Below are 26033 nucleotides of genomic sequence, written 5' to 3'. Positions count from 1 at the left end.
ACTTTGAATTTCGTGACTCAAATTTTCAGATTACCCCTAGCCATAAGACATTTAAATTACCATCCCTTTCCTGAGTTTCATTTTCTAATTGACTGAGCCAGCTTGAAGTACAGCTGGCTCTTTCTACTAGTTTTCCTGGTCAGTATTATAACTCAAGGGAGTTGCCTTTTTTTTATAGAACATATCTTAAGATTAATAAAATCTAGAACAATATTTGCTATCTTTTATTTACCTGAATTGCTTAGATGAAGGCCATGCTTTGTGTAACAGTGTATCTCGAAACTGCTGCTATCAATTACCTGTGTATTACGAAAATGTTTACAAATTTTAACCATATCTGTTTTAACTTTGTCCACTTCAGTGTTCACACACGAGTCTCTAATCAAATCATGCCTGTGGGGCACGTTCACTGCAAAGATGTTAGTGTGAGTCAGCTTACCTAGTGCACATTTAAGTTGAGAAATGACATTCTTAGCGTCGTCGTGAGCTACGTCGTTCGTCCCGCCGATGATCACTACTGCATCATGACTTCAGAGATTTCTTGCTGCCTGTTCCGTGTTTTCCAATACCTTCTTGATTGCGGCCCCAGGATAGATGATGGCCGATGCTACAATATCTTCATTGTTCATTTTCTCCGCAACTCCCCTCGCCTGGCCATCACCACAACCTTTGTAATACAAAAAGAAATCTTAACCTTTTGGGACATATTTTCTAACATCCAGTGCTTTGTTAGCTCATGGTAAGATTATCCAGTTAGTCAGGCTTTAGTTTCAAATTCTGATGTTAGCCATGCTGTTCGGAATGTGATTCAGACCTGGGTCCTGACTATTTGAAGGTGCTGCAAAGATTTTGGACCCAATTAATTTCAAATACCAGTACACAGCTCAGCTATGGGGGTTATCAGGCACATTGCATAAAAGTATGTGGGGTTGATCACATCACCTTAAATCTCTAAATTGAAACAACAATCTTTTGAGTAAGGAGTAAACTGCTCTAAGTGTTTGATAAATACTTGAGACAATCTGCATTTCTTACCATGTAAGTCTGCACCTTGGCTGAATTGTCAGCGTAGTCTCCTTCAGATCAGAGAGCCCCAGGTTTGATTCCCGGTTGGGCCAGAGATTTTAACTTTAAATGGCTAATTCCCTGGCTCAGGTATTGAGTGTTTGTAGTGTCCCAAACATCCTGCAACTTTCACAGCTCTACTACAATAACATGCAGTTCCACAAATGTTGTAAATGCCACCCACCCACTCTTGATGAAGAGTCTGCCTTATAATTGCTGCACCAGGCTATCAATAGCCATACAGTTAATATTACCTTGTAAGATATGTGAAAACCATTCTGAATATGTAATAACCGGTTACTTTATTTGTTTTCAGATATCATTATGTCGACAACCACAGAACCTGTACAGCATCCGTACCTGAATGGACTGCCCGAAAGCCAAAGACCTCCAGGTTGGGAAGATGACGTCAGAGAAATCAGAGCTTGGTTGAAGACTATGCCGCATATACCCAACATTACAGGTGAGACATGTAAATGCAGAATGTAGACATTTGGCCTAAAATAAATCATGAAGCAGGGGTGGAAATTCTCATTCTCGATTTTCTCAAGGCTGGCAAACAAAATATTGAGAATCTCATAACCCCTTTCAAGCCAAGTTATTGATCAAACAAATTATGCACTGAGGAAGCATACAATGAAGACAAAACATGTCCCCGCTTAAATAAGTATTGAATAGTATTTATTGGCTGTAAGAACTTTATCCTGCATCTAAAAAAGTCATAACATTTTATAAACATTCTTCTCTTGAAGTGCAGCTCTCAAACTGTTTTAAATGATCACATTATAATTTGCATGAGCGACATCTTTTTAGAATTCCTTACCTTCATAGTCTGGTGGTACTATACAGGACAGTGTGCTGGACAGTTGCAAAAAAACATTAAAAGTGTCTCCACATAATAGAAACGAAGATGCTTCAGCAGCTTTTGAGACTCTTTAAATTGGACCACGAAAGAAACACTGATGTCAGAGCAGTATTTCTAGTAACACCATTTTTGGAAAAAATGGTCACCTGAGATGGTACCGCAAAGCAGTAATACTTGAATTGTGAAGAGATTGGATTTTAACCCTGAGGGCCATCAAACACAAAGGCGGCTGGGGAAGCAATGGGTTGACATACGAAGAGACATGTTCTTGGTGGGTGAATTCAGTTGACACCAAAGATTGGTCCGACTCGTTGACTGAATGGTCAGCATACTGGCCTTCGGTTCAGAGGGTCCCGGGTTCGATTCCCGGCCGGGTCGGGGATTTAACCTTCATTGGTTAATTCCAATGGCCAGGGGCTGGGTGTGTGTGCTGTCCCCAACATCCCTGCAACTCACACACCACACACAATACTATCCTCCACCACAATAACATGCAGTTACTTACATATGCCAAGTGCCGCTCACCCTCATCGGAGGGTCTGGCTTACAAAGCCTGCACTCGGCTAGAAATAGCCACACAAAATTATTATTACCAAAGATTGGACACGATAAAAAGCAAAGCGCAGAAAAGTGGAGCCTGCTTTTACACAGGATAAATTCTAGGGAGGAGAGAAGAGAATATGTACATTCTATTTTTTAAAAATAGAATATAATTGTTTATCTCCAAAAATGAAATGAAATATAACAAAACCCAGTTTGAAAACTCTCCGAAACGTTACAAAATATTACTTGCAAATGGACAACTTATTGTTTCTTTTTAAACTTTGTTGAAATATAAATTTACAAATTACTTATTTTAAAAAAGAAAAAGAATGAAGAACAAGACTTGGTTTAAGTTACCAATACCACAGCCTGCAAAATAGAACTAATAACAATGCTGGACTGCCTTCAAATAGCTAATGGCTCTTCAATGGGCTCCAAGTATTTTTTTACCTTCAGAACTAATACACTGGAAACATATATTACATTATACTTTGTTTTCTGGGACTTCTGTGAAATACTCCCAGGCCCATGTCATGTGCTGTACATTCTAAATAAAATCACTAAATCAAATAAAACTGAAATTAGATATAATGTAAGAGGCTATTATTCTAAACTAATTAGAAGTTATTACTCGCGCAATAAAACTGGTTCATAATTAATTATTTTTTTCCAGTTCCAGTTTCCCAGGTGTGGTGGACAAGCATTTGTCATCTCTTCCTGTTTGCATACATCTTCTGTTCCAGGACATCTTACCATTTGAGAACTCTCTCATCCATCTTTCATTTCACTGTGTCTATCCAGCATTTCTTTGGCCTTCCCCTTGGTTCTTTTTCCTTGGACAGTATTGTAAACTTATTTTCTGGCAGGTCTCTCTCTCTTCATTTTCACAACTTGCCCATGCCACTGAAGTCTACGCTTCATTACACTGGTAATAGGGACCTCACTGAGCTACCTTCCTATTTACTTCCTTCCTGATTTTGTCTTTTCGAGTAGTTTGATTCATAGTTTTAATTAATCTCATTCCTGTTGCCTGAATGCTGCTGTAGTCATTGTTCTAAACCATGTGTGAGAATATTTTTACCTTTAGAACTAACACACTAGAAACAAATATTACAATGCACTTTGTTTTCTGGAACTTCTGTGAAATACTCCCAGGCCCATGTCTTCCTTTTAGTAAAACCTCTGTTTTCGATACAGGAGAAAGTACTTGCAGCCAATCAACAGTATTAAATACTTATTTAAGCAAAGACATATTTAGTCTTCTTTAAATGCTGCAGTACAGGTGTGGTGCAAGGTTGTTTTTCCTTTCTGTGGGATTTTGCAGTCCCAGGGTAGATTTTTGACTTGATTTGTGTGTTCTGCTGAGCATTTCCTGGTTGACAATGTTGTCTTCAATGACTGTGTTTCTGAGGTACTGAAGTGAGAAATTGATTCTAATTCTGCTCTTTCCAAACAAAAAAAGAGGTTTATTTTGCTCCTTTCTTGTTGATGGTCATTCTACAGCTGGGTCTCTGCGGACAGCATATATTATTTTAAGAACTGAACATTTATTTTGAAATTAAGAATAATTTCTTGATAGCAATAAATGTGCACTAAAAATGCTGTTTTGTAGTCTTTAAAATTTAAGTTCATTTATTTATTTGTTTGTTTGTTTGTTACAATTCTTTTGACTATGCTTTTAGATTTTTTTGTGTATATTTTAATATGGTTTGAACTTTTCATCTGAATTAAATAAATTATTTCACTGCAAAGGCAATTTCTTATTCAATTTTATTAAATTTTAAACTATTTGTAATAATTATGTATGGTAAGGAAATATGGTATTGCATATTAGATCCACTGATTATGAATTTAAAATAATCGTCTGTTTTTCAATCCTAGTCGGTGGGTAAATTTTACTTTTTTCATTTTGTTTCATCTCGTATAATTGGGAGTCAATGAGCTAGATGTTAGCTCCCTTTAAAAAAGCATAATCATCCAGGGTTGAACAGATTCAATTTGCCCTGGATGGCAAGGCTGAATGGCAAATGTAGTTCCATGTGATATGCATTAAAACTGCTGTAGTGGAAATACTGCTGACTGTTGGAGAGTTTGAATTTGCTGATAATGACTTTGAAATTTATTTATTGTGTTCTGATATTCCAGATGAACACATTATAATGTTCCTGCACAGTTGTTATGGTAAAATAGAAAAGACCAAAGCCACCATCAAGTGTTACTACAGTGTCAGGACGAGATGGCCTGAGTTGTTTGGACAGAGGGACCTACTGCTACCAGAACTGCAGAAGACTCTGGATCTAGCGTAAGTATCTACAAGACCTCCAGGGATCTCGGCACGTAATGGCCACCAGGGCCAAAGCATTATTTCCACTGGGTGACAGATTTCATATAGACTGTTTACCTAGCTTTTTCTTTAACATTTTCAAAGAACTTTAAAATTCATCAAACATTTCCCTTGATAAATGACTCAAATCCCTTACTCCTTGTCCTACAAATGAATATTTACCCAGTTTCTGCTCTTTATTTTTGTAATATAATCTTTCCTACTTTTGAAAGCTCCAATCAAGCTTATTCACCTACTAATGCCATTCCATGCCATCTCTCCACTGACAGCTTGAAACATTGCAGTTCGAATCTAGAAAATTGACCATAATAATGGTCTATTGGTCCATACTAAATACTTAGTGGTAAACTTACTGCACTGAAAAAATGGGAGGTAAAGAATCTGCTTTGTCAATACTAATTAAAGAACTAATAAATGTTAATTAATCATGTTTCAAGAAGTTACTCTCTTCTTCAGAGAAAGTACTGTATTTCACTATTTCAATTAGAGAAAACATGTATGAAATATGTATGATTAATTAACATATATTAAATCATTTTTTGATTAGTACTGACAAGGCGAATTCTGTCTCCTCTTTTTTCAGTGCAGTAAGTTTCACATTCCACTTAGTCGAGCATCTCGTCTCCTTACTCCCAGATCTTCCCTACCCAAAATTTACAACATTATCATAATAGTACTCCTTTGTCAGAAATCACCCAGAACAAATTGTGCTGCTTTCTTTTGGATCTTTTCCATTTCTCGTACAAACTATCTTAATCCTAGTGTGGATCCCATACACTGCAACTGTATTCTAGTTGGGGGTCTTACCAGAGACTTATACATCCTTATTATAACCCCTAAATACCCTCATAACCCTGTGAAAAGATCTGTAACATTAACAAAATTGTTAATGTGATTATCCCAATAGTCATTCCTTATATTTGCACATAGGTACTTACAGTGATCCCCATGAGGTATTATCACTCCATCAACACAGTAATTAAAACTGAGAGGACTTTTCCTTCCGGTGAAACTTACAACCTGACTGTCCATCCCATTTACCATCTGCTGGCCATCTCACAATAAGGTCTAGGTACCCCTGCAGTGGCTCTAAAAGCTAAACCAAGAGAGTTGATAACATATTTGCCAAAAAAAACATATTTTATTTTTACATATGTACAAGAAATATGAAGTTTATGCTTCTGCTGAAAAAACACATTACATATATCAAAGCAAGGATGTTTGGTGGGGTAAGGGGGTAGGGAGGGGAGGGGGCAGAGGGGAATACATGCAACTTTAACAAGTAGGCATAACGTATGTACATAATTTATATATCACTCTGAAAAAAAAAAAGTTCCATATTCTGTTCTTCTCTCACATTATATAACAGTACATTGAAAATTACCTGTCAAAATACCCGTAAGTTGATTTCAGGGAAAGACAAGGGCAATCAAATCAATACCTTTACCTACTATATGTGAACTTAAATGTAGATCCCTAAACACTGTGTATGACTCAAGATATTCTGATGAAAGTTGTCATAGGATGGGAATTTGCTTTACTAAATGAGATTCATTTTCTAAATCACCTTTCATTATGCTTCTTGCATCAAAGAGTGATTCCACATAATTTTGTCAATTATTTTGTGATTTTGCTTAAAGGTAAATAGTGTGGTAGATACTGATTTTAGCAAAAAATAGATGCCTCTACTAACATTTCTAGCTTGTGAAACTAAAATAGAAATAAATGTAAATTCTTGGAAAGTTCATTTGTATTCATGTGTCTGCACTCTTCTTTCTTCCAGGAACTTAGTACCGCTTCCAACACCTACTCCAGAAGGGTACAGAGTGTTATTATACCGAATGACTGAATATGATCCATCAAAAATGCACTTTGTCACCTGCTTGAAGCTATTCTTCATGTGGAATGATATCTGTCTAGCTGAAGATGGGCTGGTTCCAGGGTACGTCGTCGTGTTTGATATGACGGGAGTGTCGTGGGGCCATCTGATGAGGATCAGTCTCCCAGCGATTAGGAAGTTCATGATCTATATACAGGTAAATGTCCATGGTCATCTGATATGAGCTAGAACAAATTAGTTACTTTCATTGACATGTCTGTAGTGTGGTAGATACTGATTTTGTTGAGCTTGTGAAAGGTTAATATGCATGGTACAAAATCAATACCCACTTGGAAATTCTCTGAAATGGACTTTAATTTTTGAGATTTTAGCATTCCAATATTTAGGGAGATTAACCAACTAGATTTTCACCTAATCTTTAGATGAGGAAACCAAGGGAGTTTGGCTGTACAGAGGTGGACAGAAACCTGCAAAAAGTACTAAAAGTTCCTGCAGTTTCCCCTTCTGAAATATTAGATCTTCATGTATCCTTCCTGATGTTCATCCCTTTCTTGAGAGGGTTTCTGATTACCGTACCTGTCCTAAATACTGAATTACCTTTCCTCTTTTCTTCAATATAATACATGCTCTATCATTCTTGATACTCCCTTCACATCAGCTGTCTATAACCTACAATAATACCTTGAAGTTCTGTAAATTTCTTTCATATTCTGTACAAAGTAGGTAGGCTATTATGTTGCACTAAACACAAGTAAAATATTAAGATTGTTTTACTTTTTTTCTCTTATTTAAATTTCTTTATCTGCACTCTTATAGGATGCCCATCCTGCTAGATTGAAAGGAGTCCATGTCATTAACACAGTAGCATTTATGGATCGTGTGCTGGCCATTGTAAAGCCACTAATGAAGAGTGAATTAGTCCAACTGGTGAGTACGAACTTTTGATCCTTCCACAGTTACATTACTGGATAATCTGAAAATGTTATTTAATTCAATAAAAATCATGTTGACTAAACTTACGTAACTTATTCACCCATTAAGATCCTCTACTTCTTCTGCAATCTCAAAAAATGACCATACGCAGCTCACTGACCTCTATCTTTTCCAATGACATTGCATTGCTGGTGGAAACCAGTACCTCTCTACAAGACATGACTAACAGCTTAGACACAGAGGCTGGAAAAGTTGGACTACATTTTTAGTGTTGATCAAATAAAAACCATGTTGACTGGTAATCGTGCTACTATCTCAATGATCACTGCTGGGCAGCAGAAAAACGAGTGAAATGCTTCACTTACTTCAGTAGCATCTTATTACAAGATATGAATTTCATTACATAAAATTTCAATTTTTACTTAAATTGAAGAAGCCCTACACTAATAAATTTTCTCTGGGACTTTTTATTGATTTACAAGAAACTTTTGATAAAGTAGACCATTCAATCCTATTAAATAAACTTGAGTGTATCTTGATAAAAGGGATCATATTGAATTTGTTTAAAAGCTATCTATATGAGCGCACCCAGTATTGTTCAGTAAATAGAACTGAAAGCAATAACCTACCAATCAGTTGTGGAGTACCTCAAGGATCAATTTTAGGATCTATTCTCTTTAATACATATCAAGGGTATAAAACACTTTTCTCTTCACGGTACGGCATCATTGTATGCTGACGATATTAATAGTTTTTAAGTCAGTGATACTGTTGATCATTTAATCTTTGACATGAATGAGGACCTTAAACTTCTAAAAAGCTGGCTGATGTTAAATAAACCCCTGTGGGTGGGGGGTATGGACAAAGAATTCACCCACAGTATCCCCTGCCTGTTGTAAGAGGTGACTAAAAGAGGCGACCAAGAGATGATCAAATTAGAACCATGAAACTACTTGTGATTAGTACCACCATGCAGGGAACACCATGGGTCGCTTTTACTTGCATGCAGTACCACTATGTTGGGTACCAAATAGGTTTGTGATTAGTAGCAAATGAGAGTGCGATGGCTCTTACAGTACCTGTGATTAGTGGCATTGTATGAACGACACCATGGGGTGAAGGAACCCATGGTTCTGACTTGCCTATGATTAGTACCCACTATATGAGGAACATCACAGGATAGTAAGTCCCTGTGGTTAGTACCCTTATGTGATGAACACCATAGGTTTGCGTTGCCTGTAAATGGCGCCGCCATGTGCGAAACAGCGTAGATCTGTAAACATGCGCTAATTTCCTTACCTATGAGTAGTACCATAATGTGTGGAATACCGCGAGTCTACGCTACTCTTATTAATACCGCAACTTGACAAATACCATGGTTCTACTTTCCTAGCGATAAGTACCATTGTGAGGGGCCGCTGACGTGGATTTTGGGCCCCCTTTGACTAAAAGTATCATCGATTCAGTATTGTGCTATAGAAGCAGTCCCTTGGTCAGTTATTCTATTGTTCTACGCCAGCTTCTGTGCATGTGAGGCACTGTGAGTCGGTTCCACTGATCGTTTTAAGTTCATATCCATCTATCCATTCATTCTTCGTCCTCACGTTTTGAATCGTGGTCAGTGGATATTTTTGGGCTTTTAATTTTTTTCATTTCATTTCGTCTCATTTCGTACCATTAGGGGCCGATGACTTCGATGTTAGGCCCCTTTAAACAACAAGCATTATCATCACAAGCATCATAATCATCATCAGTGTTAAATAAGTTATCACTAAACACCAAAAGGATGGTATTTATGATATTTCATAAACCTAGAGCGACCAAGTTGATTACTAACCAGGTACTAATTGGAAAATATTACACAGCAAGTAAAAAAGTGACAATGGTTAATAACTTAAGCTGGAAATGGCATGTCCCTAGTTTGATTATATTGCTCCAATTATTGGTGTATTGAGGTGAATCCCATCAGTTACAGTTACATAACTTACATGATCATCATTTGGGGTCACAGGTGTAAAACTGATTTGAAACCACTAAAATTTCTACAGAATAGGGCCATTAGAAATTAGTTAGGAGCACCATATTTAACATCAACTGAAGTTCTTCATGATCAGACTAGGATACTACCTTTGGAATTAGAGATTAAGTTCAATGCTGCTGTTTATATTTTCAAAAATGTTAAGATTGTTATGAATTTTATTGTTTTCATACAAGATGAGAGATGTACACCAACATGACAGATTAAAAAATCCAAATATTTATACCTGTCAATCAGGTACAGTAACTTATGGAACAAATAGTCTGAAGAATTATTTGTTTAAAATATTTGTTTAAATAATATATTTCAACATTTAATAAATTTAAACATAAATTAAGGAAATTATTGTTTCATTCCTACCTGAAAGAGCTTCCGTGGCTCAGGTGGCAGCACGCCAGCCTCTCACCGCTGGGTTCCATGGTTCAAATCCCGGTCACTCCATGTGAGATTTGTGCTGGACAAAGCGGAGGCAGGACAGGTTTTCTTTCTTCCGGGTACCGGTACTCCGGTTTTCCCAGTCATATTTCATTCCACCAACACACTATAATATATAATTTCATTTCATCTATCATTCATTAATCATTGTGCCAAAGGAGTGTGACAGGCTTTGGCAGCCGGTACAATTCCTATCCTCGCCGCTAGATGGCGGTTTCATTCATTACATTCCTGACCCGGTCGAATAACTGGAAACAGGCTGTGGATTTTCTTCCTACCTGATCTTAAAAAAATTATGTAAAAAGTATATCTGTAAATTACTAAGTTAAAATCTGTAAAAATTGTTTTTGTTATAAGTTAGGATATAATTTAGTCTCTTTCAATTTTATTCTAGTTTTTGTTTATATGATTCGTATTATTGTAGTAGTTTCAATTTTAAATTCCATTGTAGCTAACTGATATTACACCTTGAATATGTTCAAATTTAATGGATATGTCCAATATACACAGCCCTTTCATATTCCAGATGCATTATGTTTAAAGAAATGTCAAAGGGAACATTACAATTATAGATCCATGATAATAGCACAGCCTATTAAGCGGAAACATATTTTAATTTTTAATGTATTTCTAATGTCCTTGTTGTATTTTTTCATTTATCCTATGTAAAATCTGCTGAAGATGTCCACAATAATGGAAGAAAAATGTCCCAATAGTTATTTATGTTGACTTGAAGAATAAAAACAAAATATCAGTATTGTAAAGGTGGAGTTTCTGATTGAGAATCTTGCACGATTATACTACTGACAATACGAGCTTTAAGATGAAATTTATTTCATGCAACTACATTGGTGAGCACAATCTGGCAGCCTGCGTTGTTGAGCAGCATAGCGGACAAACACAAAGTGTGATGGTTTGAGGAACCACTGGGTACAACAACTGACCTTGCCTCCTGCGTACTGAGAACAATCTAAACAGCAACAGATACATGAGGAAGGTTTTATAGCCTGATGTACTTCCTCTCCTTCAGGAAATTCCACATGTCACATTTCAGCAGGACAATGCCCGGCCACACGTGGCAAATGCGCAAGCCTTCTTCGAAGAACAGGTACCATTGCTTCCCTGGCCTGCATGATCGCTTGACATGTCGCCCATCAAACATGTCTGGGATATAGTTCGTCGGCAACTTATTCTTCAGTCCTCCAGTAACCAGGTTTGTGGACTCTCATGCAAACTGCATGGAGGGAGATTCCACAGAACATATCCAGAACCTCTCAGATTCCATTCTACAAAATTTAGGGACTCTGATTGCAGCAAGTATAGGCTACACAAAATACAGAGTACTCAAGTTCAGAGATCCTGTACAAATCTGTAAAGTTAAATCATTTGTATATTGTCATGTACCTATCATGCATTTCCTTGTTGGTGTTGCAATTTTCATAAACGTCAGTGTATAATGCCACAGCCGGCCCCATGGTGTAGGCGTAGCGTGCCTGCCTCTCGCCCGGAGGCCTCAGGTTAGATTCCCGGCTAGGTCAGGGATTTTTCTCTCTACCTGAGAGCTGGTTCGAGGTCCATTCAGCCTACGTGATTAGAATTGAGGAGCTATCTGACGGTGAGATGGCGGCCCTGGTTTCGAAAGCCCAGAATAACGATCGAGAGGATGCGTCGTGCTGACCACATGGACCCTCGTAATCTCTAGGCCTTCGGGCTGGGCAGCGGTTGCTGGGCAGGCCAGAGCCCTTTCAAGGGCATTAAGTGCCGTGGGGTTTGGTTTTTGGTATAATGCCGCATCTCAAATGTGTTGGGTTTTTTTTTTTTTTTCCCCTCTTTTATAATAGTCATAATCGTGTTCCTATACTACTGGAAGGAATTAAATGAGTTTATAATTCTCTTTCAGCTCCATCTCCATGGTCCAGTGGAATCCCTGGCCCGTTTCATGCCTTTGTCTATCCTGCCTGAAGACTATGGTGGTGATGCAGAAACATCTCAAACATTACATGGTAAGGCTGTTCACTCTGATTCTTGTTAACCCTAGAATATTTAAGACTGCACTTCCCATTAATTATTTTGCAGCATACACATCACTATATTAAAAAAATTATCATGCATAGCAGCCTTTTCTTCAATAAAGAGTAATCTGTCCACTGATTACCATAATATTTGCAATTGGCCACCTTCTGATACTAACTGCAACATGAGGTTATTCACCTCTTCACAGTAGTGTATTAGCCCTCTTCATGCTGCTAGGTCCTCCTTATGCTTGTGAAAATCCACAAAAACATCGCACATAAATGTTTCGTTCATCAGGAGTAATTTACACACTGATTTGCATGGTATTCTCTGCAGTACGCCCATTTACACTGACTCGCTGACTGCAATGTTACATCGTCATTCACCTCATTTTTAAAAGGACATGTGGGAAATTGTCCTCTTCATGTCGCTGGATCCGGCTTCCACTTGAGAGGGTCCACTTGTAACTCTTAAAGCTGCCCGTATAATTATCCAGCAGTCGGCCTGCATGCTTGAGATGTCAAGTCTTTCCTCCATAAGTCGTCTTATAAGTGCTTCACTCAGCTGGATAACAATATTTGGATTTCTTGAAAGGATTCTATACACTAGTCTTCACTGGCTTCTGGATCTTCGGAGGATTTTGTTTTGTTTTGTTCATTTGACTGCTCTACACTCTCATCAGTTTCAATTGGTACAATATTGTCCTATTCTTTGTCAGCACTCGACTTATTACCATCACCTTCCTCCTCAGTATCTTCAAGCATTAGTGCAATTTTCGCATCAAACTCCTGATAGTTTCCTCTTAGGATACTCGACTAAAACAATTAAAATGGGAAAAGGACTAGTATTTTCACTCGTTGAGTATATAAACATGCCTTGTTTACTTACGTCACAAACCTAAGCTGCATTATCATTCTATATTGAATACTTACTTCCCATAGCTGCACCATGTAAACACAAAAGCTCGTAAAATTTACGGCTCGATATGAACTATTTTACTCATGAATGAATAGATCACGGAATAGAACTCCTCACGAGAACTTTTATGATCAATTAGGAAGGTACTACAATGGACAGCAGTGTGGCGTGTGAAGACGCTAGAAATTGACTCATTTTTACCAAATTGCCGCTGTCAAAATTAAGGTTTTGCATTCTAGGGTTAATAATGCATATATTCGAAAAGCAATAGATAAATTATAATTTACCACCAACTGAAGGCATCAAGATTCAAGGAGAAAGAATAGGCATGCTTTGCTTTGCAGACAATATAGCAGTTCTATTCTTTGCTGTTTAGGGTTAAAATATATATGCATCTGTTAACCTGTTGAGTGCACCTACGGACAGTCAATAAAGTGCGCATGGTATTTGCCACTTGGTCCCACACGAGGGAGCACAGTATTTGTTGTTTTAGGCTAGTACTAAGAACTTAATTGCTTACTGACGTAATATGAAATCTGGCAGTGTTTTTTGGAACTTCTTCAGTTATTCGAATAGTGTCGCTGTACAAATCCTAGTTCTGTATGGTGGTGGTCTCTGATGGAAATGCGAATACTCCCTACAGTGTAAGAGTTTGGCTCACTGTTAGGCTACAGGTTACAGCAGTGTTAAGATTGACGCCGATGTGGAGAGTTGTGTGTGCTCTTCGTAGCTATAAATATTTTTGGTTTTCGTAAATATAACTGTAAATATTTCTTCTTTTGTAAATTACAAGTGATGCTATGCAGTTTCTGGACACAAGTGATAACTATAATAATTAAATTAATGTCATATGATCCACCTTTTTCAATACTTTATGCAATATTATTGAATTACATTACTAAACTAGGGACTAGTTTTGGCCTTGGCTGGCCATCTTCAGCCTTAATGTAATACATCTAATACCTACACAAATGTAAAAACACACAATTGACATGAAAACTAATGTACAAACACACACTTAACATTAAAATCCAGGATGAACTAAGTGTGAAATCTGAAAAATAAATTAGGCTCTAAATTCTTATCATTGGAGTATGATCATCATTGCAGTGTCAATGAATGAATGAATGAATGAATGAATGAATGAATTGCAAATTTATACCAACCAAAAATTAAGAATGTGTTAGTTTTAACCTTATCTTCATGTGCCGTCCTGACAATGTCCAGCAGCATTTCAACATAATTTTAACAAGCACTACAGGAATATTTCATTTTATTTACATTGGTCAATGTGGAAACACCATCTAGCAGCTCTGTGTCAGCTGGTGGTTATTTACAGTGGCATCCAGTGGCTTGCATATTGCTAACACCACTCAAGTAGATTTGGTGATAGATGATCTGACTACAGAATCAACATTTACCAGTTCCTGTTTTGCAATTGAAATTGTAATGATTAGCAGTGATGGAACTAACACTTCTATGAATACAAGAAAGAGTCTGGATGATAAGCATACTCAGATGCTAAGAATTTAGAGCCAATTTTTTTTTTTTTTTTTTTTTTTTTAATGGCTTACATTGATTGGACCACAAAGGACTTTTTTATTTCATATCACCCCAAATTTTTCTGCGGAGGTTCGGACCTGCCTTCGGGCAGTATAACCCTTTCCTTACCTACCCCAAATTTTCTTCATTCTGAGAGAGGCTCCATTTAATTCTTTAATTGAAAACACTCTTCCGTTAGACCTTTTATCGATCTTGGTCTGTACTTTGGGTGTGTCTTGAAATATCTTAATTTTGTCTGTTTTGTTTTTAAGATCTAAGATTCCTAGTTCCTTAATCACCCTTAAGTTCTATAATCCATTTAATCTTGATCTTGCTATTGCATAATTTTTAAATCTTTCTTCTGCTAATTCTGGTGTCTGGTGTTCTGATAAGATGTCCAAAGAATATGATTTTTCCTAATCATGCTGAATACTGATTCAATTTCCTTATAAACTGTTTATTGGATGCTATTCTCTATTGTCCATTGACTTGATACTGTTTATTTATGCATGTTCTAATTATTATTATTATTATTATTATTATTATTATTATTATTATTATTATCCATTGTGCACTGCCAGATTTTCAAACTACCAGCCATTTCTAATATTTACTGATCATGCTACTTGCTAATGCTGTGCAGATCGACGCCGGCACTTGATGGAGACCCGATATTTGCAATGGTTTCAAGCAGAGGAGCAACTCAAAATGGATTACAGCAAGCGTCCTAACAAACGACAACCTCAACAACAGCCGGCACAGCAGCCTGAAGTACGACAGCAGCCACCGCCTTCACTCCCTCCAGTACAGACCTGCGAGGAGGTTGAGTCTTCCTTCAGAAGTTTATCAATTGATTAAGAAATCCAAACAGAGAGCAGAGACAACAGGACACTCATTCTCCTAGTTCTTGCGTACCAGTTCCTGCTCTCAGTGTGTTGTGTGTTTGTGGTTCTTGGTAGTAAATAACACAGGATAGTTATTGAGGAAGAGATGGAAACAGGAGATTCTACATAATATGGTATACCATATTTCTTTTTCTCATTTTAACTTCATTATCATTCATTGTTGTAAGGTCAATACGACAATCATTTAATCATCTCTCATTCATCACAAAGCACAACTATGGTGTAAATTTGTGAAGTCATATTTCTAGGATTTATTAAATAAATATGCTTGTATTTATATTGAGCTGAATTCCATCATTTTCATTTCCTCCCCCTCGTATTTACTTCTAGATCATTCTTCTGTGAAAAACTGCACAGTTTGGTTAGTCCGTCCTGTAGAGCTTGTTTGCTTCTAGTCAGCATGAGCATGTTGTCCGTAAACAGAAGCGTTGTACAGGGGCGATTTCTCCGAGCATGCTACGCTTGCTGCGCAAGCGCAATATTTTTCTAAAGCAGGCGAGTTAAAAAAAAATGCAATATATACCGTATCTGTAATAGATCTGCATTATACAAATCGCATGTTGCATTTATCTTGGCGAGTCCAGCGAGGCTTGCTCGTACCTTAGGAGCTTCAGCGGAGCTGTCGACACAGCGAGAAATGTATGCGCGCACAGGTTTCTTCTCTCCAAGGCCGGTTGCAAGCTGTCACGTTTGTAATGTGTAGTAGGAAGCTCTGGTCTGAGAGCTACAGATCTAGTGTTTTGTGTCAGTGAGTAGTGTACTGTAAGTTCCTGATCATCTATTCTGAATGATTTGACGTGCTGCAATGGGTTCCGAACCGTGCATTATTGACAGCTTGCTATCAAATCTATTTTCTCGGAGAACTATCCAAGAGAAAACAGACATTATTAAGAATGGTAGGCCCTGTCCGGCGCTGCTAGATTTAGACACAGCACAGGGAGAAAAACAGTGAATATGTACGTTCGTTCTCTGTATCTCAGCTATGTTGTCGATTGAAAAAGGATTGCTTGCAAAAAATAGATTACAGTCCTCTTTCTATGATGAAGTTATTGATGGTTTTGTAAAGAGAAGCCGCAGAGTAGTTTGTTTTCAAGTAGGAAGATCTAATAAATAGTTGCAGTTTTTCTGTGTACATAGTTTGACGTTTACTTCTTTAAATTATATAATCACTGGCTTGTAATAATTTGTTAATAATTATAAAATTTGTCTGATTGTTATTCTTTTGGCCATTCTTGAAGGTATGACGTAACCAGTTTGAATGCATGATTAAAATGTTCATGTGATTTAGCGATTTTTGGGTTTATGAATTTTATTCAATCAGAACTATGCATGTTCCACCCCACTAACTTTCACGAATGGAAGAGCAAGCCTGACTTTCATGACCAGCATTCGCCCCTGGCGTTGTAATTTCTTCTCTAGCTACCTCTTGAATAATATGGGTACCAAACCAAACCCCATGGCACAACAGTGGCCTACCATCAAATGCCACTGGGCTAGGCGGGTCTCCCTGAAGTATACTGTTAGAGATACTGGTCTGGATAGGCCTACTCTGTGGCAGACTGCCATCCACTTGAAGTAGAATTAAGTAGTTTTCAGCTCAGTGTAACTGTTGAAAATTCATGCGTTTACCCAAACACAAAAAAAACAGAAATTGTCTATCTGCGTGTGGAAACCCATACTTCGATCATGACTAAGCACCTGAACAGGCATTCGCAAATTACTGGAACACTGTGTTATATATTTATTGTCACACCATCCCATTTACCTAATCATCACATAAAGATGAAAATTGACACTACATTTAAGATAATATTTCCTGGGCATTCTTGTGTCTTGTTCCCTTGAACATTAATCAGATTTAATACAATGGTATGATCCATAAGAAACGATTCGCAATCTGTTCAATCTCTGTTGAGACAGAAAACTGTTATGCAGGTTGTCTGAATGAAGGTATGGAACTTCTAGCTTTTATCTAGAATTATAACCTGAAAATACTGTATTTTACACAAATACTATCCTCAGGTATATCATGTGCAATATATTATATAAAGACCAAAATTTATTGCGAGAATAGCTCTAACATTTAACGATCCTTAGAAGTTGTTGATAAAATAGTTTCATTACAATTTTATGTTGTAGCAAAAGGAAATCTATGAATGAATGAATGAATGAATGAATGAATGAATGGTTTTAAGTTATAACACAGCCATAATGCATTGTGAACAGATGGAGTTTTCCATGCATGCAGTGGGGGCTGCATGGGGTGCACAGCCAGACAATACTAGCCTGTACTTTTCAGTATTAGTCAGGGCATGATTCTCACCCGCGTCAAGCAAGGAGATAGTTTGCTTCATTTTAACTAGAGTAACTTCATGGCCGCTGAAATAGAGCCATAGAAAACCACTGTTGAGGAATACTTTTCTAGGCGAATTTTCTGGACTATTTCAGATGTCATTGAGAACTTCTGTGAGCACTGTGCATTGTCATCTTTGCTTCTTATTTTGTACACTCCTCATTAATGAAAATACCGTAGACCCTCTCCTATCCATTACTTACAGGACAGGACTGGGACACAATCAGTTTACAAAAAAAAAATTGATAATCCAAGGAACAAATAAAAATCTTCATTATAGCACAAAAGAGGAATGAAGAATAGTTAACAGTAACTACAAACAAAATTTCACATAACTCTAACTGTACTAATAGAAGAGGTACCTACATACTTTTAAAAATTCATATGTTTAACGCAATCATTGCCAAAAAATGTAGTTTTGTAGATCTAGCCTATACCGTCATCAACCGATTACAATAGCTATACTCACAAATTTCTGCAAATATCTGAGATAAATGCCTTGATTAAAAAATTGAAAAACTTGAGATACAGTAAGTCTAGTTTTAAATAGGTTATAAAATTTCAAAATATTGTATCCACTGAAATAAAATCTAAAAATATAAATTTACGTAGTAGGCCTACAGAGTACCAAGTTAAATCTTTTGTTTCAAATTAAACATCCTTGATTTTGCAAATGCATCCTTCAATTTATTTGTCCATAACATGACCATTGGTGTTGCCGCTGGATGCTTTTCGATGTATTTCAAAGAGACTCCAAATGCTTCCTTGGTAGCAGAGTGACTGTTTAGTTTTGTTCTTTATCTTCAGTCATTAACATCAACCTGGAGAACAGCAGCAATGACTTGATCATTATGAAGCTTTCCATTGGTGACCTCTATCTCCTGCATGACAGGTGGGCAGTCAGATAAGAGAGGATCTACTGTAATTTATGAATTTCAGTATGATTTAAGAGACTGATTATCAAGGATATTTTCTTGAAATGATCTGACAGCTGACAGGATGAGCCGATTCTGTACACAATATAAATTTTACACACACAATTGTTGTAGGATAGAATACTTAAGCCTATTATTAGCCATAGGTTGTTTAGCACACTATTATAAATGTGTGGTTTCAGCAGCTGCTTAGATCAGACTGATAGCACACTCACAGTTCCCACAAAGCTCGTGATTTGTGACCTGTCGTGTATGACTTGGCCAATGTAGCAGCTGAACTGGACTTGCCATGCTCACAGGCAACTCTTATTCTACTTTCTCTGTAGTAACTGGGTCATTAATTGGATCAGATATATGTTTGTAAAGACTATGAATATTCTAAAGAATATGCCAACAATGTAGCCATGTTGAAATACTGGCTACCAGAAGATCTTTCAGCTCCTTTGAGTATAGATGAGTAGCACATGTGCTCTTGTTAGTAGACAAATTACAGAAAATCATTTCTACAATGATATCTTGATTTAACTTGAGTCAGACTGCAGCCCGTTAAAGTCCTTTAAATCGGTCTTAAATTAGTGACAGGGATGGGAAACAAACCTGAGCAATTAGATTACTGTACTGTGTCCTGCTGTACAAGGTCCAAACTTTGGATTGACAAGCAGAATGTTTTTCTATCACATACCAGACATTCACTTATAGCTGAATGATCTTCATATCGGCAACTAGTGTCTTGACTGTTGTCTTCTTGGCATCCCATGGGGATGCTATACTTCATGAAGGCATCGTAAGAAACAGTGCTGGTGGTGGTTGTTCTCAGGACATGAACAGGTGCCTCTCCTGCATTTTCTCTTGAATAGCAATGACTTCTATTTTCTGCCATGACAGTTATGTGATCAAGAAAAGATACCGTATTTAAAAAGACCAGCGTAACCTGCTTGTCTCCATGGTATGTAGAGGATGCTCGGCACGTTTGGCAACTAGCCAACTCTTGGCTTCGTACAAAACCACTGGACAGACGATACTCCTTTGATTTGAGATGGACTAGCATATGCCCAACACACAGTATTCCTGCGACTCCTTCCTATCTAAGGCATACTGCACTTCCTGATCAACACCAAGTTGCTTTCCGGGAGGGATCCTAAATACTGAAAGCAGCTAGTTTCCACTAGGTCTTGACTGCTGATCTTGACAGTAAATGTGCTCAGGTTAGTTTCCAAATATTCACTCTTCTTTACTTCAGCTTTGGCCGAACTGGCTTAGACGGTCACTCCTCTTTTAAACACAGTCCTGCAGTTCCTCTATCATGGTGGCTATAAGTACGATGATGTTGGCATACGATAATGTCTAAGGAACTCTCTTAAGCAGGTCAAATGCGACGGTATCCATAACAAGTATGAAGAGCAATGGTGACAATGTTGATCCCAGATAAAAATCTCTCCCAACTAAACTCCCAGAGGCCACCAGTGTGCCTCGCTCTGATACTGATATTCTCGTGTAGTATCCAGAGCCAGTAATTGAAAAACTCCGGCATGCCATGGTCATAAAGTGCATATCATATAAGCTGATGTTTGGAAGTTTCTAAATATCAGCACTGATTCTCAATCTACATGGTTGTGTTATAACTCTGTGAATGAATTTTACATTACATGTTATGATGTGAAATATTTAATAATTAAATATATTTAAAGTGCTGTTGTCTCTCTCATTTACTTAAATACTTATCAAAGAATGGTACATGTATATATTATCAAATATATACAGTATACAAGACTGTATATTAAAACACAGCTCTGCATCTTAAAAAAAAATTGTGATGTTTTTATTTTGTATTGTTTTATAGTAAATTATGGGTGCTAAAAAGGAATGTGATCTTAGTTTTGCTCCATCATGTCACATTTCCCAAGAAATAAATGTTTGGCTTTTACCTACTCTTTTTATCATGCATTCAATATCTAATCTGTACTATTCCTTAAAAATGTTGGTATTTTAAAACAAAAACTGCATTAAAAGATTAAATTTCCAATGTCATTTTAATATCTCAGTGTATGTATCTTGTTTTTATGTTAACGTGTACCTTGTGTTCAAACATATCTTCAAGAAATTTGAATATTGAATATTAATGGAAACATGACGTGGTAGAAATAAACAGATCGCATTTTTTAATTCTAAAGGGGAAAAAAATGTATTTAAGAACGGTTGTTCATTGTTAGACATAGAAATCCATGCAAAGCAGTGTAATTATTAAAAAACTGTATTTTTAATAAAATCTTCTATTCATCTTTTAATGTCTTCTTATTAAACTTCAACTAAGTGTACTCTCAATTTTGCATTTAAATGAGCCTTAATCCAAAATACCTTTCCATGTCAGAATGATTTCCATCACTTGTAGACATGATATGGGCTTTTGGGCTTGTGCCATGTCAAAACAAGGTGAAACTCTTTACGTTTCACAGAGAACTTTGCTCCGAGTCTTCAGAAGAAAATCTCTACTGTTCACGAGGAAGTCTTCTGTTCAGCTGTGTTCTATTCTATCCTGGTGTCTTTCATTGCATTTTATTTTATTTTATTTGTTTCTATTTATTTCTTACCACATTCATCCCTGATTTGTCTAATATCATCTCTAATACTTCTCACGCACACATGGTGTGAATGACCATCTTATTCGGGGCTTAATGTTGTAGTCAACTCCCGCTTGGAGCGCTGTGCCAGCATAGAGAGCCGCCTGGTGACGAACGAGTATACCACTACATGTCCAACGGCAAAGAATTCTTCAATTCAAACCCTCATTATTGTAGAAGACTTCCTCGTGAACGGTGAAGATTTTCTTCTGAAGGCGCGGAGCAAAGTTCTTGGTGAAACGTAAAGAGTTTCACCTTGTTTTGACATGGCACATGCCCAAAAGCCCATATCATGTCTACAAATACGGGCCGTGAAAGGATCAATGTTAACATTTCCATCACTTGTTAGGTGATAGAAAAGATAAATACTACATGAATAGTGTTTCAAGTACGGGAATCATAGTCTTTATTTCCTTTATACTTTGTCACTGTAAGCCTATGTTTCTTCTCTCGCTGTTCCTCTTAATTTCTAGACCATGATTTGTGCCACATCTTAATGAACTTCTTTTTGCTGTTCCTTTTTCTAAGATTTTGTCTTCAAAAAGATATATTACAAGTAATAAATTTCATTGTGGTTCTGTATTGACAATTTTACAATATAATAAAATAGAAGAAACTAAAATAATGGCAATAGATCCCCTTTTAATAAGCAGTGTTCTGATATGTGGGAAAGAAACAAATTGTAAAACAGTTTAAATACCTTGGAGAAACTATAACATACAATTTCAATGAAAAAATTTCTTGGACAGAGAACTAATAAATTATCCAGAGCCCAAAAAGTAACCAGAAATACATACAAGAAGAAATGTTTGTTAATAAATACAAAATTGAAACATAAGACTGTAGTCCAACGTGAAATAACTTATGGAAGTGAAACATTATTTAAACTAAACCAAAAGAATAACATAGACAACATTTTAAAAATAGAAAGAAGAATAGTAAGAACTTGCATTAATAAGAAGTACCAAAAAGAAGGAGAATGTAACATCATTCCAAATTCAGCGGTATATCAGGAAAGAAAACCTATAACGGATTTCATGAGAAAGAAGAGAATATCATTCTTTGATCATCTATTGAGAACACCTCAAGACAGGTTAATACGCAGAATTTTGGAAAAGCTTTGGAAACAAAAGCAACAACCTGTCTGGATAAAAGAAATAAGACATGAAAGAATCAGACATGACACTGGAGGATTTAAAGAATACATCAAAAAATTAAATAAATTGAAGAATAGTAAAGTTAGATTCCTACCAAAATGTGATAAAAGAGAAGCAACTAAAAGGGTATTTTCAGAAGAACGACAACGAAAATCAGAATGAAGAAATGCTGGAAGATCAGAAAAGAAAAAAAATATAAAACATCATAGAAGACCAGACAGAAATTTATTACAGTGGTCCAATGCGGCCATAAAAGCAATCAATCAATCAATCAATCAATCAATACTGATCTGTATTTAGGGCAGTCGCCCAGGTGGCAGATTCCCTATCTGTTGCTTTCCTAGCCTTTTCCTAAATGATTTCAAAGAAATTGGAAATTTATTGAACGTCTCCCTTGGTAAGTTATTCCGATCCCTAACTCCCCTTCCTATAAATGAATATTTGCCCCAGTTTGTCCTCTTGAATTCCAACTTTATCTTCATATTGTGATCTTTCCTACTTTTATAAACACCATTCAAACTTATTCGTCTACTAATGTCATTCCACGCCAACTCTCCGCTGACAGCTCGGAACATACCACTTAGTCGAGCAGCTCTTCTTCTTTCTCTCAATTCTTCCCAACCCAAACATTGCAACATTTTTGTAACGCTACTCTTTTGTCGGAAATCACCCAGAACAAATCGAGCTGCTTTTCTTTGGATTTTTTCCAGTTCTTGAATCAGGTAATCCTGGTGAGGGTCCCATACACTGGAACCATACTCTAGTTGGGGTCTTACCAGAGACTTATATGCCCTCTCCTTTACATCCTTACTACAACCCCTAAACACCCTCATAACCATGTGCAGAGATCTGTACCCTTTATTTACAATCCCATTTATGTGATTACCCCAATGAAGATCTTTCCTTATATTAACACCTAGATACTTACAATGATCCCCAAAAGGAACTTTCACCCCATCAACGCAGTAATTAAAACTCAGAGGACTTTTCCTATTTGTGAAACTCACAACCTGACTTTTAACCCCATTCATCATCATACCATTGCCTGCTGTCCATCTCACAACATTTTTGAGGTCACGCTGCAGTTGCTCACAATCTTGTAACTTATTTATCACTCTATAGAGAATAACATCATCCGCAAAAAGCCTTACCTCCGATTCCACTCCTTTACTCATATCATTTATATATATATAAGAAAACACAAAGGTCCGATAATACTGCCTTGAGGAATTCCCCTATTAATTATTACAGGGTCAGATAAAGCTTCACCTACTCTACAATAATAATAGTTTAGTTGCCCACCTAATCAGTACCATACAATTATATTTTGTTTACAATTTAAAATTGCAAAAACATAACAAAATTAGTGATCAGGAAATGTTTTGGCCATCTTCAGCAGCATTAAATTATACGATACAAAAGAAGACATATTCAGATATTTTGTACTACATAGTGAATCCTGCATTTTAAACATAAGGAAGAATGATTCTTGTTCTTTTTTTCTTTCCTCATCAGTTATTTTGTTTTTCTTTCTTCTTTTTTAGACATTTCACACCACTTTTTAAGATACTTAAAAGTCGCAAATTCTAGATCAAAATGTTTTCTGTTGGTCGACAATATAATGATGTGCTGTGCACACATTTTTGAAACTTCACAAATTTGGTTTTAAACATGAGTTTTTGGATAACATTTTAAAATCAAGTACATCAATTTAGAACGTTTTACAATATCTCCCCCAAAGATTTTATGGATTTACGGACTACATTTTCAATTTTATTAATCATTCCACAATATTTGTGACTGTTTCTTCCACTTGATATTCAAAATGAAACATTTTAACTTACATTCTTACATTTATTTATTTACACTGTTTAAGCCCACATTGGAGCACCAAAATTAACCTTATACAATAAAATCTTCAAAAAGTACGTACACCAAAAAATAAGTTCATTTTTTAAAACTTGATAATTTCTTCTTTTCCTAAAACTTCTTCATTCTAGATGATCTTGCAACCCATGATATAATACACTGCTTTTGATGATTTAAGTGATAGTTTTGTGTATTTGTTGTTTAGACTCTTCTTTTCTCTTTATTTTCAATTTGCTCTGTAGTAATATTCAATTCATCCAAATTGATTTGTATTTCTTTAAACCAAGTGTTTCGTGTCTTACTATTTCAAAAGGAATGAAAAAGCTGTTTTAGGAGTCTAAAATTTGGTTAACTGTATGCGTGCCCAAAAAATGCAATCCTCAGTTTTCTCATCGTGTCAATAATTGATTCACTTTCCTTGTACTGAATTCGGTAAAAGTCTCCACTGGTCACCAACCTGATGTTTTTAATTAATAATTGTCCAGAGAATTCTTCTATCCACTTTCTTATATAATAAAAATAATTAAAGATTCACAGTGTAATGTTCAGATATTTTATAAGTCTTATATTGTATTATTTAATGCAGCTGAAGATGGCCAAAATAGGCTGAAAAATGTCCTGATCACTAATTTTGGAATGCGTTTGCAAATTTAAAGTGTAAACAAAATATAGCTGTATTGACTAGGTAGACAACTAAACTTCTATTTTATTATAAACATTTATTAGAATGATGTGGGCTTTTGGGCTTATGCCATGTAAAGAAAACAAGGTAAAACCCTTTAAAGTTTCACACAGAACTTTGCTTTGCGTCTTCAGAAGAAAATAAGCGCAAAAGCCTTTATGTCTACAAGTATGGGCTGTGAAAGCATCCATGTTAACATTTATTACAATGTTATATAGTCTAATGTGCTAGGAGGAAAATGTCTTATTTGATTGTCTCGACAACTACTCGAAACTGTCCTCCAAATGAGAATCTGATGTACTGTCCAGTGGTTGACATTAATAAACACGAGGCACTCAGACCCTTCACCTCTATTACAGCTTGAGCTGAGCAAAGGAGACTGTCTAACAGGTGCTGGAAGGATTCTCGGGAAATGTTAGACCATTCTTCCAGCAGCACTGTAGAAACCATAGTTAGTAATGTGGGTCATCGGGTTCTGGAGTGAAATCGCCATTCTAGTTTATCCCAGAGATGCTCAGTAGGATCAAGTTCAGGGCTCTGAGCTGGTCAGTTCATTTCCAGGTCCTTGATGTCCACAAATCTACCTTTATTGCAGGGATCTTTTAATGAGGTAAAGTTTGCAATGATCAATTTCAAACTAGTATTCTACTGTAGACAACATGCAGCTGGCAGAAATGTCCTCATATCTTTCTGCCTTTAATGTGCTTTTGTAGCATTAGGAGAGGACCGAATGCCTGCCAAGAAAAGTACCCCCACTCCCCCATTAAACTTCACAGTGGGCAGTGTATAGGCTGGCATATATTGCTCGTCTGGCATTTGCCCCACCCAAATCTTCCTAACTACCATATGATGTGGTGTGATTTATCAATTTGAAATAATTCATCTCCAGTCATCCCAAGACTGGGGTCATGTCTAAAAGTATGGGCCGTGAACGCATTAATTTTACCATTTATAACAATGTTATGTAGTCGAATGTGC

The 26033-nt window shown here is 36.6% G+C and overlaps 1 protein-coding gene across 1 annotated transcript in view; it reads left to right on the top strand.

Moving 5' to 3' along the window:
* The window catches only part of LOC136886042 (alpha-tocopherol transfer protein), a 106735-nt gene extending 90651 nt beyond the window's left edge, over positions 1-16084 (top strand). The window contains exons 2-7 of the mRNA XM_067158762.2: positions 1382-1528; positions 4619-4775; positions 6601-6853; positions 7474-7584; positions 11964-12066; positions 15180-16084. Coding sequence (XP_067014863.2) covers positions 1390-1528; positions 4619-4775; positions 6601-6853; positions 7474-7584; positions 11964-12066; positions 15180-15394 — 978 coding nt within the window. The 5' untranslated portion in view covers positions 1382-1389 and the 3' untranslated portion in view covers positions 15395-16084. The remainder of the gene's footprint in view (positions 1-1381; positions 1529-4618; positions 4776-6600; positions 6854-7473; positions 7585-11963; positions 12067-15179) is intronic.
* The last annotated feature ends 9949 nt before the right edge of the window (positions 16085-26033 follow it).

Source organism: Anabrus simplex, chromosome X, assembly GCF_040414725.1.
Source record: "Anabrus simplex isolate iqAnaSimp1 chromosome X, ASM4041472v1, whole genome shotgun sequence".
NCBI lineage: Eukaryota > Metazoa > Arthropoda > Insecta > Orthoptera > Tettigoniidae > Anabrus > Anabrus simplex.
This window is presented reverse-complemented; position numbering and strand designations above follow the sequence as displayed.